Raw genomic sequence first — 19489 nt, forward strand, 5'->3', positions numbered from 1 at the left:
CAGCAGATTCATATCCCTAGGTTTCCAGAAAGCATTTGACATGATGCCTCAGTGTACATTGTTGATGAAGGTCCAAGCATATGAATTTAGCTCTCAGATATTTGAGTGGGTTGAGGACTTTTTAAGTAATAGAAGCCATTAAATTCTCCTTGATGGTGAGTGTTCATCAGAGACAAGGATATTATCAGGATTTCCCCAGGTAAATGTGACAGAGCTGCTCTTATTTTCTCTATACGTAAATGATTTGATGGACAGGGTAGACTGCAATTTACAGCTGTTTGCTGTTGATGCTACAGTGTATGGGAAGATGTTATTGTTGAGTGACTGTAGAAGGATACAAGGTGACTTAGGTTTAATTTCTAGTTGCGATGAGTGGCTGTTTGCTCTAAGTATAGAAAAATGTAAGCTAATGCAGATGAGCAGGAAAAACAGTCTTGTAACATTTGAATATAGCATTAATAATGAGCTGCTTGAATAGTCAAATCAATCAAATATCTAGATGTAATATTACAAATCAGTACAAAATGGAATGAGCACATCAGATTGAAGTAGGGACAGTGAAGGCTTGACTTCATTTTATTGGGAAAATTTCAGTAAAGTGTAGCTCATTTATAAAGGAAACAGCATATAAAATGCCTGTGTGACCCATAATTGAATACTGCTTGAGTGTTTGGGAACACTACCAGGTTGCAAATGTTTGAGATCCCCACCAGCTCAGACACCAAAGCAATTCAGAGGCTTGCTGCTAGATTTGTTACCAGTAGGTTCGATCAAGATGCAAATACTATGGAGATGCTTTGTGAACTCAAATGAGAATTCCTAGAGGGAAGAGAATGGTCTTTTCATGAGGTATTATTGTGGAAATTTAGAGAACTGGCATTTGAGGCTGGCTGCAGATCATTCTACTGTCACCAACATACATTTTGCATAAGGACCATGAAATTTAAGGTGAAAGAAACTAGAGCCTCTACAGAGGCTTATACACAATCATTTTTCCTTTGCTCTATTTCTGAGTATAACAGGAAATGAAATGACTAGGAGTGGTACATGGTATCCTCCACCTTACACCCTATGGTGGCTTGTGGAGTATGTATGTAGATGTAGACTAACAGGAATCAAGCAGTTTCAAATAAATCAAAAACTACAGCTGAATCTCTATAACTGAGAAATTTTTGTTCACTTTACCAAGGTAAAGAATGGAACAAGAAAAAGAAAGAATATTTATAGAAGAGCTAAAGGGTACAAAGTTAGCTCTTCATTCTGGATTAGGAAATGATGGTGTAATGGCAGTGTCTTGACAATGAGAGGGACAGGTTTCCCAATGTACTGTCTTCCCTCTCCTACTCTTTCTAAAGCCTTCTCCTTTGTTTTTGTCTCCCTTTGTCCTCATAGCAGCTTTGCCCTCTCAAACTGCAGTCTAAGTGACGTGCTCCTTCTTTCCAAATTTCCCCAACCCATCCCTTAAAACATATTCTGAAATGCCAAAATCCATTTCCAGGTAATTTAGCACATCTTTCACCATCCATAGAACTTTGTTTGGACCACAATACTCCTAACTGAATCATTTTACCCCAAAGCTCTTAATCATATGAGTGCCTCTATTGTAAAATCTGACATTAGCATGTCCTCCATTCCTGCTGCAGATAAGTCACATACTACTCAAACAAAGACACCTGTTGGTGGTATTTCTTTACACTACACTCTTCATTCTTATTTTCTCATCACAGCCTTCCTTACTCCATTTCTTATTTGTATACTCTTTTTTTCCATTCTTATATTTCATTTTTTTTAAATTCTATCAACTATTGTTACTGCCATTCTTCTCCTCCACGATTTTCCCAAAATCTTTTGCATTTACTTTAGCATTTTTCACTTTACTTTGTCTTCCATTTTTACACTGTTGTTTGCTTTCTTCCAGTTTAGCTCTCATAATGTCTGGAGTCCATGAAAGACACATTTATTATTACATTTATTGCCTCAGTTACCAGAGCATTGACTTTATTACTGCTTTCACTTCTTGCAGTCATTGGTCTCAGATTGAATCCAAATGGTTTACAATTTGGGTAGCTTAGCACAGGCCATTATCAATGTTGTCCCACAGAAATATAAAATCAGCAGTGCATTTTGTAACACATGTCATTCCTGATAGGATGACATTATTTAATTACTGTGCAATGGTTGTGAATTTCTTAAGATATAACACATCTTGTGCTCCAGTGATGTGTCAAGTGCTAATCACACCTACAGCACAATCAATCATGCAGTCTCCATAGCATGTCATGCTTGTGAGATTCGTTGATACCCATTAACATCTGCTCTTGGCAGAAACTCCTTTCTGTTACAGAAAGTTTCGTTGCAAAACTTGACAGGCAAAAGCCATTTGGGCATTTGTTTTAACTCATTTGTACTTTGACTAACTCTCTCTCTCTCTCTCTCTCTCTCTCTCTCTCTCTCTCTCTCTCTCTCTCTCTCACTCACTCACTCACTCACTCATTCATTCATTCCGTTCTACAGATCCCATCAAGGAGGAGAACCTTGAGGAATATGAAGTGAATGAAAGTATACATTAACAAAACATATAAGGAAGCAGTATGAAATTAATTGACATGCTCAGTTAACAATGAATGGTGTGATTAGCACTTAACACATCATTGGAGCACAAGATGAAAGCTAGCACACTTGCAGCATCTACTGGATCTTCTGACTGATGCATAAGGCTTGACTCTAATCCAATCTTCTGGTATATCCTTATAATTATTACTGCCAACTGAAATTTGCAGAACTACTAACTCTTCTTGTGGTATTATTATTTCAGCTAAGAGTTTCAAGATAATCTGGTATTTTTTTCTACATACATCTGAGTGGAAGAATGTAAATGAAAAATATAATTCATTTATTACAACAATTAAATGTCGTTTTGATGTAGCATTCCCCAAAGTAAACTGATAGGAAAAGGTGCAAGATCAGACAAAGTGGATTACCAGTGAAATAACACAACTGCGCAGGAAGATGCTGGATCAGAGATAGAGGGATGAAGCTGAAAATACTACAAAAGAAGTATACAGAAATAATACAAGAGGCAAAATCAAGAGCAATTAATACTAACAAAGTGAACTCAAGAAACAAGACAAAGGCAGCTTGGGACGCAGTTAATGGTGAAAGACAGGAAAAACTGGATCAAGCAAAGAAACAGATATCAGGTCAATGAAAATAAACAACACAGTGGTTACAGGCGGTAGACAAATATCTAACATACTCAGTGGTAACTATATAATGTGGTAGAGAACTTAAAATTGGAAAGAAATAGTCCACAAAAGGAGGTTACTAAGTTATCATAAAAATCAAGCAATAACACATCCTTGAAACCAGTCACACAAGATGAACTGAGGAAAACTGAACAGAAACTGAAGTCCAAGAAATCAGCTGGTAATGACGAAATATCAAATCATGTAGTAAAGTAAGTAAGTGAGCAAATGACCTCACCATTGCTGGATATAGCAAGCAGCTCTCTCAGAGGCGGAATTTTTTCTAGAAAAACTGAATATAGTGGGGTGGTACCGGTATACAAGAAAGGGGATAAGGACGACCCCAACAACTACAAGGCAGTTTCACTGATATCAGGTTTCTCAAAAATCCTGGAAATGTTTATGTATAATAGATTAGTTGATTATCTGGGCAAATACAACATCTGCCAATCTGACAGAATGCATTATACAGTCCTTAGATGAAAAACAATTTGTATCTGTCATGTTTCTGGATCTCTCCAAAGCATTCGGCACTATTGACCATGAAATACTGATAAGAAAATTGGAAATCTATGGTATTCGAGGGCAAGCAGGGAAGTGTGTAGAATCATATCTAAGCAACAGGAAACAATATGTAAAATGGAAACAACATATTAATTCCGTCTGTAAGAAACTCAGCTCCATCATATTTCTAATGAGGCAACTAACACAGTATGCAGATAAACAGCTTCTGTGCACAGTGTGGAGTGGTGGCGTGGGGAAACTCGAACATTCAAATCTGAAACATGCAGAAACTGCTTCAAAAGACTAGAAATCTTAACTTTTTCATCCTTCTACATATACCCACAAATGCTAGTATACATTCCACAACACACGGAGGAAGAATGACATACAAAGCATACACCACTGACAGACACTGCTTGGAAAAAGACCCCAGTACTCAGGTACCAAATTACTAAGAAGCCTGCCTAAAAATCTTTGTGACAACATGCACAACACTAAGTTTTCAAGGAATCTAAAAGACTATCTAGTGGAAAAGGAATTTTAGAGTGTTAATGAATGCTGCTCACATTAAATTTGTAAATATTGTTAATTATAATCAATGATGTTAGAATAGTTAGGAAGTATGTGACATTCAATATTTTTGTATCTTTGACATGTCCTATATTACATGTACATTCACTGTACACCAAGTAACCCTACAGGATCTAATAAAATTCAGTTCAGTTCAATGAACTGTGGCTCAGGTTTAGGTGAATAGTTGAACAAGTACTGGGTATATCTATACAAAGTAAAGCAGTTCATGATACGAGAGGCACATTACCGTATGCAATCTCTGTAAAGAAACTTCTAAAGAAACAGAAGTTACTACATAATAGATATAAAAAAAGAGGAGCAATGATCGAGAGGGGTTAAATGAAATGTATTTGGCTGTCAAAAACACAATATGTGAAGCCCTCAATGATGATCATATTTTGAATATTATGGAAAAACCTCTCAAGAAGCCCAAAGAAACTCTGGACATACGTTAATGCTATCAGAGGCATTCTCATGGATGGCTGAAATGGAAATTGAGAGTAGCAAAGCAAATGCAGAATGTAGTATCTTAATGATGTGACTGACTCTGTTAACATTAATGTGAGACTTTTTGTTGAAGTTGCAGTTATCTATAATGAAGTACTATTAAAAAAAAAACAGTGGCACAAATATCCAATAAGATTTTGATAAGATTTCAAAGCAATGCAAAGACTGCTAGCTTATTGGGAATATCCACTAAGTTTACAAAGGAAATTGCTTACAAAGCAAGATTGCTTACAAAGCACTTGTGAAACACTTGTTAGAATATCCTTCAAGTGTGTGGGATTCACACCAAATAAAAATATAGTTAAAGTTTAGGCTTGTTCTGTGCACCTACATCATACACACTCCAGTAGCCTCTGAGTGTTCTGTAACATTTTGAGAGCTCTGTACGTCATAGCCAGTACAAGCATTAAATGAGATTGCAGTGAATCAAACAATGGAAACCCCAGGTAGAAATATCAACAATGTAGGAAAAGATAGATTGCTACTTACCATAAAGAAGACATGTCAAGAAGCACAAAGCATGTTTGTGCTCTTCCTTGTTGCTACAGTTGCTTGGGATCTGTAACAATGTAATCCCAGTTCGTTCCTTGAGCTGCACAAACTGCCATCATTTGTGCATCACACTACAACAGTGGATATTGAACAAATTGAACAAATACCAAGATGGACAGCATTGGCAGTTATAGATTTCTTTTACACTCAGAAGATCAACAATATAGGAAGAGATAGATTGCTACTCACAATAAAGATTATACCTTAGGTTGCAGACAGGCACGATGAAAAGACACTTACACTTAGCTTTTGGCCAAAGCCTTCATCAGTAAACACGCCCACACATTCAGTCACACAAGTAAGCACACATCACATGCACTCACGACTGCCATCTCCGGCAGCTTGTACCAGAATGCAAATGTCATGTAGCACGGAAGCAGCAATCTGGAGGGTCAGGGAAGGGGAAGGAATAGCAGGGTTTGGGTAGGGGTAGAGAAGAGCGCTGTCTGGCAGAGAGCACAGGGCCTAGACAGCCAATAGACACAGCATCAAGAGGCTTTGGGGCAGGGAGGTGGGGAGGGGGAGTGACGGGGAGCAAAAGAGGAGAGGAGAGGGGGAGAGGAAAGATGGGTGGGTGTATTGGCAGAGGGTGGCACACAAAGATAGTGGGAGATGAGAATAGGGAGAAGGTGATAGGACAGGAGGGTTGGAAAGTGTTGGGTGGAGGGTGAGGTAACCGTAGATAATTGAGGGTGAGGCAGGGATAATTTTGGGAGAGGTAAAAGTGTTGTAATGATAACTTCTGTCTGCACCATTCAGAAAAGCTTGTGGTGGAGAGCAGGATCCAGATGGCTTGGGTAGCAAAGCAACCATTGAAATAAAGCATGTTGTGTTCAGCTGCATCTTGTGCCACAGGCTGGTCTACTTTGTTCTTAGGCACAGTTTGGCAGAGACTGTTCACCCACGGGGACAGCTGGTTGGTGGCTTTTACCAACACAGAAAGTTGTGCAATCATTCAGCAGAGCTGGTATATGAAATGGCTGCTTTCACACACGGCCTGGCCTGTGATGGTGTAGGATAAGCCCGCTACAGGACTTGAATAGGAAGTGCTGGATGGGTAGATTGGGCAATTTGGCAGGTCTTGCACCTAAGACTTCCACAGGGATATGATCGTTGCAGTGAGGGGTTGAACTTGGGAATGGCCCACTACTTCATTTCTCATACACCTTACTAATTTCATCCTGACTCACAACTACTTCTCCTTTGAAGTGAAGGTATACAACCAAACCAGCAGCACAGCACAGACACCTGCATGACAGCATCCTATGCCAACCTGTTTATGGGCCATCTGCAGGAGACCTTTCTAGTGTCCCGAAACGACAAAGCCCTAGTCTGGTTCAGATTCTTTGATGATGTCTTTATGACATGGACTCAGTGCCAAGATGACCTATCCTCATGCCTTCACAACTTCAATACCTTCCCTCTCACCCACTTCACATGGTTCTCCTCAATCGACTGTGCCATCTTCCTGGGTGTTGATCTCTTTTTCTGTAATGTCTCCATCCATACCTCTGTCTACATTAAACTCTCCAGTCACCAACAGTACCTGCATTTTGACACCTGTCATCCCTTCCACATGAAAAAATCCTCCCATACAGCTTGGCCACCCATGGATGGTGTATCAGCAGTGACAAATGCCCAATCCTCCCATCACCCCCAAAATCCAGCTACAAAGAAGCGCCCCCTTCGTCACCAAATACCTCTTCAGACTGAAACAACTGAACCAAATCCTCCACCAGGGCTTTGACTACCTATCATCATGCTCTAAAATGAGGGACATCCTACCCAAAATCCTTCCAACCCCTCCTAAAGTGGTGTTCTGTCACCTACCCAACCTCCACAACATACTTGTCCATCCCTATGCCACCCCCAATCCCAGCCACTTGCCACAAGGATCACATCCCTATGGAAGACCCAGGTGCAAGATCTGCTCAATCCACCCACCCAGTACTTCCTGTTACACTCTTGTCACATGCTTAGCCTACCCCATCAGATGCCATACCACCTGTGAAAGCCATGTAATATTGCAGCTCTGCTGCAATGTTTGCACAGCTTTCTATATTAGTATGACAACCAACCTGCTGTCCCCCATGGTGAATGGCCACTGAAAAACTGTGCCCAAAAGCAAAGCAGACCACCATGTGGCACAACATGCAGCTGAACATAACACGCTTGATTTTAATTGTTGCTTTGCTACCCATGCCATCTGAGTCCTCCCCTACACCACCAGTTTTTCTGAACTGTGCAGATGGGAGTTACCCGTACAACACATTCTCTGCTCCCAAAATCATCCCAGCCTCGACCTACAATAACTTACTGCCCCAAACCCTACACCCAATGGTTTCCATGCTTTCTGTCCTATCAACTCCTCCTTATTCTTGTCTCCCACTCTCTTTGTGTGCCACCCTCTGCCAATGCACTCACCCATCTTTCCCCTTCTCCACTCCTCTCCTTTTTCGCTCCCCATTCCCCACCCCCTCCCCATTTCCCTGCCCCACAGCCTCGAGGCAGTGTGGCTGTGGGAGTCACGTGTGCATGTGATGCATGATTAACTGTGTGAATGAATGTGTGTGTGTGTGTGTGTGTGTGTGTGTGTGTGTGTGTGTGTGTGTGTGTGGTGTGTGTGTGTGTTTTCCTTTACTGAAGAAGACTTTGGCTGAAAGCTAAGTGTAAGTGTCTTTTCGTTGTGCCTGTCTGCAACTTAGTGTGTCATCTTTATGCTGAGCAGCAATCTATCTTCTCATTATATTGCTGATATTCCAACCTGCAGTTTCCATTGTTTGTCTTTCAGAAGAGAATCACAGAAATGTTGAAAAATGTGAACTGGCAGACCCTTGAAGAAAGGCATCAATTATCTCACAAAAGCCTACTTGCTAATTTCAAGAACAAGTATTTAGTGAGGAATCTAGCAATATACTATAGACACTTAAGTATCACTCCCATAGTGACTGCAAAGAAAACATTCAATTAAATTATTTTTTTCTTTTGTTACACAAGCTTTCATATTTCTCCTATATTTCACTGTGTGTCATCATCATATGAAATAAACATAAAACAAAAGAACACATGTCTAAATTTCAAAAGCAACTGATAAAGAGAATCACTGTTCTTTGAGATTTAAACTGGCTGAATAACTTGGCAAGATCTAAATCATATGACAGTTACTTCTAAGTTTTATTTTAGCTTGGGTGATAAATATTTTAAAGCATTCTAAAATGCAGAAATATTTATAACTATTTTTTAAAAATTCTTGGTGTACCAATTCAAGTGCCCAACATTGATCAAAATCTGAGATAATTAATTACATCACCATCTCTGCGACTTGTATTTAAAATTTCTGTTTTCCAGTGATTACTTTTGTCTGTTATAGTTGCATTGATCAATGGAACTGCAGTAGAGCCTGATTATAAACATCAAATTCCACTGAACCAAGAGGGAATACTGAGCTATCGTATTGGGTCAATGTGGAGGCCTCTTTGTTCTCATAATGTCAGTGATGCCTTTTCACGTGCCACTGACATCTGTCACTATCTTGGATTCAGGTATAATTGTGTATTTACTTACTAACAAGCACATAGTGATCTCTTAGTGTTTGTTATCCATGACTCCACATTTTCTTCTAGGTAAAATTCTGGTTGTTGATTGTTTTACCAAACAACTTATATAAACTTGTGTACTTGCAATACTTTTTATATAACTCATTCAATGATTTAGTTTTTGAATCAACATAGCATGTTACGAATATTCTACTCTTCAACAGACAAAAGCAACATCTAATTTTTTTTTCAGTTAGTAACATTCAGAGTTTCTGAACATGAATGACAATCAATAAATTTTGACAGGTGTTCCAAATTATAAGTTTTTCTTTCTGTATTCAACTACTTTTGCTTCTTTCAAACTGAAACAATTCTTGATACAAGGAAATTCATTGTATTTCATGTTTGTTTGCATATCAGTGAGTGAATACAAAAGATAAATTTAGTATGTGGAAAAGAGAATGTACACAGAAACTCCTAAATGAGCGTAACTGTTGACTGAACCAGGTTCTAGCACAGAAGAGAAAATACTGACCAAATGTCCAATCAAAATGAGTAAATGGCATGAGCAAATTAAAACTCATTTAAATATTCATGAAACAAGTACCTATTACATAGTCAATTATTACTGCTTGAGAGAATTCTACAAAACTCTGCAGTTGGTGGAGGAGGGGGTAGAGGATGGGGAGGGGAGAAAAAGACAGAGAGACAGTCATACAGACAGAATCGTGCATACTACTCAATGCATTTGGCTTCATTGCTTATTGATGGCTTCTTGACACACAGTTCTTACTCTGCCGAGAAAATGTCCTCTTGGAACCTACCTATCCTAAACTGCTCCTTAATGATGAGTAAAAGTATAGTTTTAGGAGTTGGTACGTGACTCACACTTGAAGGCCATTGTCAACGTGGAGTTATCATGTTCGAATGCCTGACGTAGTTCTGATTTGTTCATGACCCCAGAGGAAAATTTCTCTCAGATATAGATTTCAGCTATTTGACATTTCTCTTCAGACTGAAAAAAGTCCATGATTTAGACAATTTGTAGGAATGCAAAGGAAATAATAATAGAAACAAATAAAGAAAAGGAGAGAATGGAAATGAGTAACGTTGTTTGTAAGGTAGTTTATTTTTTAAATTTGTTCCCTTGTGTATCTACTTATTACATTTCTATGTTCTTTGCTGAAGGATAAGAGAGAGTATTGTCTGAATTAGGCTGTCTTCTTCAAAACAGATTTGTGCCAAGTATTTTAGTACTTTAAATAATTGTGTCAATTCTGCAGTGTACATATCTCATCTGATTTACAATCAAAGATGTCCATTATCATAGATAACATGAACTTATTTTGTAAGATATCTATTTCTCATCAATCATGCTCTGTTACACAGTGGCTATGAACACTACCAGCAGGTTCCTGTTGTGGATGCTCCTGTGGCTGTCAGTTATTCATCTTTACAGCACTTTGATGTGACACCTGCAGATTCTATGTGCCAGGGCCTCAGAGTGCGCTGTGCGCCTTACCTTAGTTCCCCTCTCAAGGCTCTTAGTCTCCCATCTCTGGATCATGAGGGCTATGCCTGGCCTTGGCTGGCAGTTATCTACCGCAGAGGAAAGGAGCCTCTTGCTGCTGGTGTTCTAATTACTGATGAATGGGTGGTCACAGCTGCAACTCCTAATCCCAGGTAGGAGACAAATGAATTACAATAATCAATTCTGAATAGTTCATATTTACAGGTGTTTTTACTGTGCTTTCTCATTACTAAACAGTTACCTGTTGAATATATTTCACAGAGTTTTTCATGGATCTGCATTTTCGGGTCATAGGCTGTCATTTCCCATGACCAGATATTTTAGAGCTGGACATCATTACTGAGTAAAAAAAAAGTGCCAATATTTGTTGTGATGAAACATTACTGATAGACCATTTTAAACATTGGCAAATGAATATACACAAAATACTGTTCAAAAATGGATATATTTAATTTTACATACTAATGCAGTATGAAAAATGACACACTCAACTTCTGCGAGTTTAAATTACTCTAAGAAACAACACAGATCTTCAAAGGAATTGACTTCTAAAATCTCCTAATAAGGGGTACTGGTCGTAGTACACAACATGCTACAACCAGTTTATAGTTAGTAGTTGTTCTGAAAAATAATAACAAATTGCAACTAGCTCATAAGGCCTGCTGAATCCCCTTCCTTCCATGTGTATAAATTATTTAGCAATGTCAGCACATGATTTATGAAGATCACAGCATTGTTTAATAGTGGATGCCTGCTGAACCAGAACTCTCTGAAATTGACATTTTACTATACATGATAAAATAATCAGTAACATCACACATTTTAAAATGGAGGTCTGAAAGTAGAGCAAATGCTTTTTTTAAGAGTATTACAAGATTTTAGGGACAAACTGAATGCTGTTGCCTTCAGTACAAGAATAATCTATACGGTCACTAAATGTGAAATGACAAATCTTATTTATAGAGGCTGGGTATGGATGGCCTCTACAGTGGCAGGGTTTAGTTGAAGCAGTGAGCTGAGTTGATGTGGTGAGTTGACATTAGAATGCTGACCAGTGGTGGCTCAAGGAAATAGTGTTACCAATCAAACATTTTATAACAAAATAGATACAGCACTTGTAGCATTGTTCTGTATAGTTATACCTCCTTGCCATGTGGCGACAGCAGCAGGGTGGGTGTTACTGATGTGATGGCCAGCCAACAGTCTACTCGATGTCAGCAGCAGGGTTGCTGAAGTGGGACACTTGCAGCAGCACATGCACTGTCCTGGTGCAACTCTGCAGTTTAGGGCAGTGTGCACCTGCAGACATGAAAACCCACCATGATTCTCATAGTGGAAGACAGTCAACAGCAGTCATGTCTGCTGTTGCAAGTGGAGGTGTACCACATCAGTTTTCCTCCACAAGTACAGGTAGATGAGTGACTGCACTGTCCTGGTCCTGCTATTTCATTTAGTGGCACCAAAAATTAGTGGTAGCACTAAATGTATTACCTCTCTGTTATGCCTGATGGTTTCATTGAGACAACTCTGTGTATTCACAAGAGGCATTCTTAGCCAAAAAAAAAAAAAAAAAAAAAAAAATTAAATGATCATCAGTGCCAACTTTGTGTATGCCATTGTTCAAGTGACTAAAAACCTCTCATTAGACTTGTCATTAATAATATGGATAAACTGAAAAAGAACAGCAGCATACACTTGGTTAATACTTCACAGAAATATTATCTGCCCTCGGATAGCATTTCTCTGAAAATTGCACCACAAAAAGGCTAACTTCCTGCATGTTCCAATTCCATTATACTTAGAGCAACACTGAAAAATGGGAGTGGTAACTCCATATTTTCAAAGAGAGACTGTGAATTGTAAAAATCACATCATATAACACCTTTTGGCATCAATAGGTCACATCGACCATGTAAAGCATGATCTTCAAACTCTAACTGCTCTGACGAGCCACCATGTTAATGTTCCAGTTAGCCTTTGTACCTTGTATAGTGTGCACATGTATCTTTCTTTGTGCTGAAAAATGCGTATGTATAGACATTTATGGGAACATTTTGTTGTGTATACAGTTATCCAGTGGTGTCCAAGATGGCGCCGATAGAGAAAGTACGTGTAGGTTCAGCTCCCAGTTATGAAGATAAAAGTAATAGTAATTGTAAATTGTGCATCAGAAAAGTTCGTAAAGGAATTCAGTGTAGAACCTGCAAGTACTGGTTTCATGAAAATTGCTGCAAGATCAACTTAAAACTCGTAACTGATGACTATTTGTGGACCTGTGAGCCGTGCATAGCAGCCGCGTGTGAATGTAAATTTTCAAACATTATCAAAAATAAGGACGAAATAATCAGAATGCTACAAACCGATATTGAAGTGCTAGAAGTGAAATACGCTGTCCTCCAAGACCGATATACAGCTCTACAAAACAGTAGTGCTTCGACAGTGTGTGTAGATCGGTGTTATGTACGTCGTGAAAACATAACCGTCGACGACGCCACATTTATATACAAGAAAGGAAATCCACAAGTGAATAAAGAAGCCTCAACAGTGGACAAAGTTCAGTGCTTGATAAACAGTGATAATTCAAATAACAAAAACAGTGCATCTAAAATTGTAGTAGACGGCAACACGTGTACACAAAACACGCGTGGTTGCGTAAGAAAAAGTTCCGATCGCGTACGTAAACAAACACAACGGAAAAATAACGTAAAAATATTTGGAGACAGTCATGCTCGCAATATTTCGACATGCGCGTCGAACTCTGCCCAAGATGGTTCGTGTATATCAGCAATTGTTAAACCAGGAGCAAAATTCGTGAATGTGGTAGAAGACATACACACATAATGTGCTAAATTCACGGAAAAAGACTGTGTTGCGATAATCGCAGGAGCAAACGATGTTTATTGCAACGAGGCCAGCACTTTCATTAAAAAGCTACTCGTATTGCTGCAGTTATTACAGCATACAAACATAATACTAACAACTGTGCCCACGAGATATGACCTGGCAGACTGGTCTTGTGTGAACAGAGAAATTCGCCTAACGAATAGTAAACTGAAACACTTTTGCACTAAGTTTACGAATGTGACACTACTGGATACAGAAAGGTATGAGAGACAAAGCATGGACTACATCTAAATCAGTTTGGCAAAAATAAACTAGCAGCAGACGTTGGAAAAGCTTTCCATGAAATAATAGGCCTAAACAATAACGATCATGAAAGCAGACCAGTCATAGCCCTAACTAACGAGGGAAACTAGTGAGCTGGGCCAACTCTAGCAGGATTTGGCCCAGTAACAAAAATCTGCAACAAGTAATTTATACACAAACGAAAGTTCACTCAAACAACAATACAATTAAAGACAAACAAAAGCTAACAGTGTTTCACCAGAACATAAGAGGCCTATACTGCAAGCTGGATCAGTTCACAGCAAATATAGAAGACACAAAAGGTATAAACAGTGCCCACATTCTGTGTCTAACAGAACACCACATCACTGCTGGTATTGAAGTGGTCCCTATTCCCAACGATGTTTCGGTAACGTCTTATTGCAGGAACTATATGGACAAAGGAGGAGTAGCTGTATATGCAAAAAACAATGTCTTGTTCACGGCAATAGATGTACAAAGATTCTGCTTTGAGCTACATTTTGAAGTATGTGCTATAGAGGTGCCAGACACTGTCTCCAGATTAACAGTTGTGGCAGTTTACAGGGCACCATCTGGAAATTTTAAAGTGTTTGTTAAACAATTAGATACTCTTTTGTTGTACTTAAGTAGAAAAAATAGGGACATGGTAGTTGTTGGGGATTTTAACATAGATTTCTTGGTTAATTCTCCCTGCAAGGTGGAGTTTGAAAATGTCATGGGCACGTACAACCTTGTTCCCGTGGTTAGCTCGCCCACCAGAACCACAACCTCTTCCCGTACTCTCAGTGATAACGTTTTTGTTGATCAGAGTAAAGTCAACCATATTAATATTGAAATGGTTATAAATGGTCTGTCTGACCATGACGGACAACGAGTTACTTTCAACAGCTTGGTAATTCCTTTGAGTGACACCTCACTTAGATGGAAAACAGTAAGGAAAATAAGTGAGGAAGCTATTCAAACGTTCAGATCATGTCTTCAGCATACTGACTGGACACCTGTTTATCTAGCAGAAACTGCTAATTCAAAATACAATTTATTCACAAATGAGATAGCAGGTACCTTTGAAAGTGTATTTCCAAAAAAGTCATACAGAGTCCAACCTGCTAGGTCTGCAAAAAAACCATGGCTCACTAAGGGCATCATAGCTTCCTGTCAGAGAAAAAGACAACTCTACATAGCATCAAAGACTTCTAACAACCCTGCTCAGCTAAAACATTATAAACTCTACTGTAAAATTCTTGCCAAAGTAATTAAAAACTCATAAAGTATGTGTATAGCATCTGAAATTACTAATTCTGAAAATAAAATTAAAACAATTTGGAATGTGATAAAGAGAGAAACAGGGACTGTAAACTACACCAAAGACAAAAACATTGTTTTAACTGTTGACAACTCAGAGATAACTAATAGTGAGGAAATTGCTGAAATCTTTAACCAACATTTTTTAACTGTCCCAACACAGATATGTTGCCATGGTTCTGTAGATAAAGCTGCCTGTATAATGAAAATTAATTTTCCAGAACCTTTCAGTCAAATAAGTGTGCTTCCCATTACTGCCAATGAAATAAAAAAAATCATACAGTCTTTGAAAAATAAACATTCTGCTGGTATCGACGATATTTCAAGCAAGCTGTTGAAGGCTTGCTGTAGTGAAGTGGCCGAAGTTTTGTCTCACATCTGCAACACATCCATGCAACAAGGAGTGTTTCCAGACAGAATGAAATACTCTGTTGTCAGGCCCCTGTACAAAGCAGGGGATGCTACAAATGTGTCAAACTATCGCCCTATCTCTCTATTAACAACATTTTCAAAAGTCCTAGAAAAAGCTCAGTGCAACAGGATTGTGGCACACCTTGGTGACCTGAACATCATTAACAGTCAGCAGTTTGGTTTTCAAATGGGAGTTTCAATAAATAACGCAATTTTCTCATTCAAAAATGATGTTCTAGAGTCTATAAACAGCAAGAGGCTGCCAATTGGTGTCTTATGCGACCTATCAAAGGCGTTCGACTGTGTAGATCACCAGATACTCTTCAAGAAGGCCTGTCATTACGGAATTACAGGACCTGTAGGGAACTGGTTAAAATCGTACCTCGAAAATAGGAAGCAGAAGATTATTCTAGATGTTTCAGATACTGTATCACAATATATAGTGGACTCTGAGTGGGGAATTGTGCAGCATGGAGTGCCACAGGGATCAGTGCTTGGGCCCTTGCTGTTCCTCATATATGTTAATGACCTGCCTTTATCCATCAATAAGCAGTGTAAATTTACAATGTTCGCTGATGATATGAGCATTGTGGTGGATAATGTGTCAACTACTGACTTAGAATCCGAGGTCAATGATATCCTTAAATAAGTTCTGGTTTGGTTTAGTATTAACTCCCTTTCAATAAACCTGAAAAAAAAAACCAATTTTATCCAGTTCCAGACAACCCACAAAAACCCAAAAGAAATAGTTACCACATAGAATGATCAGATGATAAAGCAAGCGTACTTATCAAAATTCCTAGGCGTATACGTGGACAGTAGGCTGAACTGGGAACATCACGTTCTACAAACACTAAAACGGCTGACGTCGGCAAAATTTGCTTTACGAATTTTGTCACGCTTCAATGACATTACCATCTCAAAGTCAGCTTGCTTGGCTATTTTCATTCAGTCATGTGTTATGGCATCATCTTCTGGGGCAATACACCTGCCGCAAAGAAAATCCTCACAGCACAAAAAAGAGCAATAAGAATCATTTGTGGTGTACCCCCACGAACCTCATGTCGAAATCTTTTTAAACGACTTGAAATACTGACAACAACATCTCAGTACGTATATTCACGGATGTGGTTCATAATAAATAACCCCACTCTGTATGAAACGAATTGCCTACATCATGAACATAACACCAGAAGAAAAGAGGATTTCCACTGTGAGTTAAAGAACTTGACACTTATTTAGAAAGGGGTAAAGTACGCTGGAACGAAAATTTTCAATTCCCTACCCAACAGCATCAAAAGTATAAGGAGTAGTACATCAGTATTTAAACGTAGCTAGAAAAATTATTTACTTGAGACCTCACTTTACTCACTAGAGGAATTCTTTCAGAGAAATAAGTAAAACCCAGATTGGAAAAATGTTTTTAAATTTTTTGACACTGTTTACTGTTAAACTAATGTAATAATGCCCTAATGTAAAAATTCCCGTTTTTCTCATTTCCATTTTTGGGTCACTTTTAAACCCAAAGTGGGAAGTTTCGATTACTGTTCAAGGTTAAAATAAATGCAATAATGCCCTAAATATGAAACTGCTATCTTCACATTTATGTTGACTAGTTTTTAAGCTAATAAGTATGACTTTTGTGCACTGTTATTAATACTATAACTATGTCTTTATTCTATGTATTTTATTATGTATATTGACACGTTCCACATCTGAGTGACTTGCTTACATGTACAGATCTATGGAACAAGTATATAAATAAATACTCCCGTTTCCCATATTGGTGACCCCGAAGTTTCTGCGACTTCCGCACGGGCTGTGTGGAATCAACAGGTTTTATGTTCAAAACCATGGCTGCCTCACCCAATGTTTTATTTGAGGATTTGGAGGCTCAGCTACTACTGCCAGGCCACTCCAATCCCCTGCCAACAGTTGTTTCACCACTAATGGACAGTGATTCATTATGTCCAACGAAGTGAACCTCTAACTTTCCAGCTCTACAACGGCAAGTGTTATGCCATTACCTCAAACAATGGACTCAGGTTTCGTGTCACCAGACTGTGCCCGCCAGTATCTGAAAGGTGAAGTGGATGATTTCCAGAATGGTGTAACAATCAATCGCTCGTGTAGTGCTCAAAGGGACCCAAATTCGCACATGTGCTTTGATCCTCTATGCACCGCAACGTCAGTTACAGTAGTGCCATTCATGCAAAATGCACATTCAGTCAACTGCTATCAAGCTATGCCAGTTTTGCCTTCCTCAAAATTTAATAACGGACATTTTTATACATCAAGTTCACCAGGCTCAACCACCAGATCTGTCGCCCAGTTTCTCAACCATGTGGGTTTGAGCACACCCAACAGCGCTTTGCCATCCAGGAACATTGTACCAAGACAATGTGACTGCCAGCAGGTTTCACCAGTGATTTATGGTCCTACCACATGGGGTGCATCTCCGATGTGCACAGAAAACTCTCGCTGTTGCCACACCAAGTACTAAACCACCCACCTCCTACCCCCCCCCCCCCCCCCACTCATGGGGGGCCCTGATTCTGACCATACAGCTGCTCACTCCTTCCACAGTACCATCTGCACCTGCTACACTGGCCTTCCACATCATTTCTGAGGTGCACATTTTAGGTACTGTGCTTTAACCTCCAGTTCAGTTTACAGGCCTACCTCATGCGCTGCTCATCCGTTCATTCTCACGGTACCGACCGTGCCTGCCGCATCATGCTTCCATTATTCATCAGGGACATTGCAACTGGCCGTTGTTTCGGACATGTTTGCTAGCAACACGTCGAAGCCAGTAGTGCCGGGTTACAGGACAGCCTATCCTTCCATGGGACAGCAGGTCTTCCAAGATACACCGAAGTCCCCCCTCCCCCCCCCCCCCCCCCCCCTCCCCGGCGATTTTGCCGAAGCTAACTCCTTTATAGGAGGATAGCCCCGTTTCATGGTTTGCTCTTGTGGAGCACATTTTGGAGTGACATCAGGTGACTGATGACAACTCTAACTTTCCATGGCTCGTCACACACCTCCATGACCACTCAGATTTAATTTGTGACCTCCTACTTTCGCCACTGCCGCTGCCAAAATACAAGTTCACCAAGAAGACAAAGTTGAACTGACTCGGCTGCTCGCCACAGGAATTAATAATCAAGATCCTGTATGAGGAACACCTGGGGGACTGCACTCCATCACAACTCTGGCGCCACCTTCGGCTGCTTGTGAGTGAACACATGATGCCAGACATTACCCTGTGGGCGGTATGGTCTGCCAAGTTACCCACCAACCTGCAGATACACCTGCTACCGCACTCCTTCAAGTCTATCAGCTCTCGCCTTTGCATCACAGATCAGCTGTGTGCAGTACTGCGACAAACACAACCAGCACACCTCTCACTGCTGATTGGCACTATGGCGCCTGTTTACCGGCCATCTGGTGGCTGAGGCAGGGCTCATTCCACCTCCACGCCATCTACACCACCGGGCAGTACTCGTTCGCTCTCTCCCCTCTCCGAGCACTCAAGAATCGCACAAGCATCGTACATCCTGGTTTACATTCTGGAACCGATCAATGAGGACAAACCTCCTTCGCTGTCACAATTACCGCCACCCGCCACATCTGGCTCATCTGTACTGTTGATACCACAATATTTTTGGGGATGAGGCCAAGAAGTGCAGATAACCCTGCCAGCACCCAAACGCTGACCACAGGATCTAAAAGACGCCGAGTCCTGCGGGGAACTTCACATGCGACCTCAAACATTGCACTCCATCCACTCGGCCGAGTGGTCGTTTATATGTGACCAACATTTCGTCATGGCTTGTTTTCCTAGTCGACACAAGCGCTGACATGTCCATCATACCAACATCGTTGGCTCCTCCCGTTTTTTCACCGACAAAGTTGTGCTGTCAATGAATCAACATTAAAAACTGTCGGCTCTGCTAAAGTTATGGTGCATCTATCTCCTACTCTACGTTTCCCATGTACTTTTTACATTGCTGATGTTGATGAACCAATTCTCAGTATGGATTTCTTGTCCCATTACAAACTCTCCCCAAACATAGTCCAAGGTTCAGTGCTACACCACCCTTCTGACACTCAGATATCCTGCTCAGGCACTTATGCTCGTAGTTCCGTTTCCTTCACGACATGTGATTTGGTTCACAAGT

At 40.0% G+C, this 19489-nt stretch overlaps 1 protein-coding gene across 1 annotated transcript in view; it reads left to right on the forward strand.

The window, feature by feature from the left end:
- LOC124594367 (serine protease nudel) overlaps positions 1 to 19489 on the forward strand; it is a 184126-nt gene that overhangs the window by 139308 nt on the left and 25329 nt on the right. The window contains exons 13-14 of the mRNA XM_047132735.1: positions 8752 to 8923; positions 10307 to 10600. Coding sequence (XP_046988691.1) covers positions 8752 to 8923; positions 10307 to 10600 — 466 coding nt within the window. The remainder of the gene's footprint in view (positions 1 to 8751; positions 8924 to 10306; positions 10601 to 19489) is intronic.

Source organism: Schistocerca americana, chromosome 2, assembly GCF_021461395.2.
Source record: "Schistocerca americana isolate TAMUIC-IGC-003095 chromosome 2, iqSchAmer2.1, whole genome shotgun sequence".
NCBI classification, from domain to species: Eukaryota; Metazoa; Arthropoda; class Insecta; order Orthoptera; family Acrididae; genus Schistocerca; species Schistocerca americana.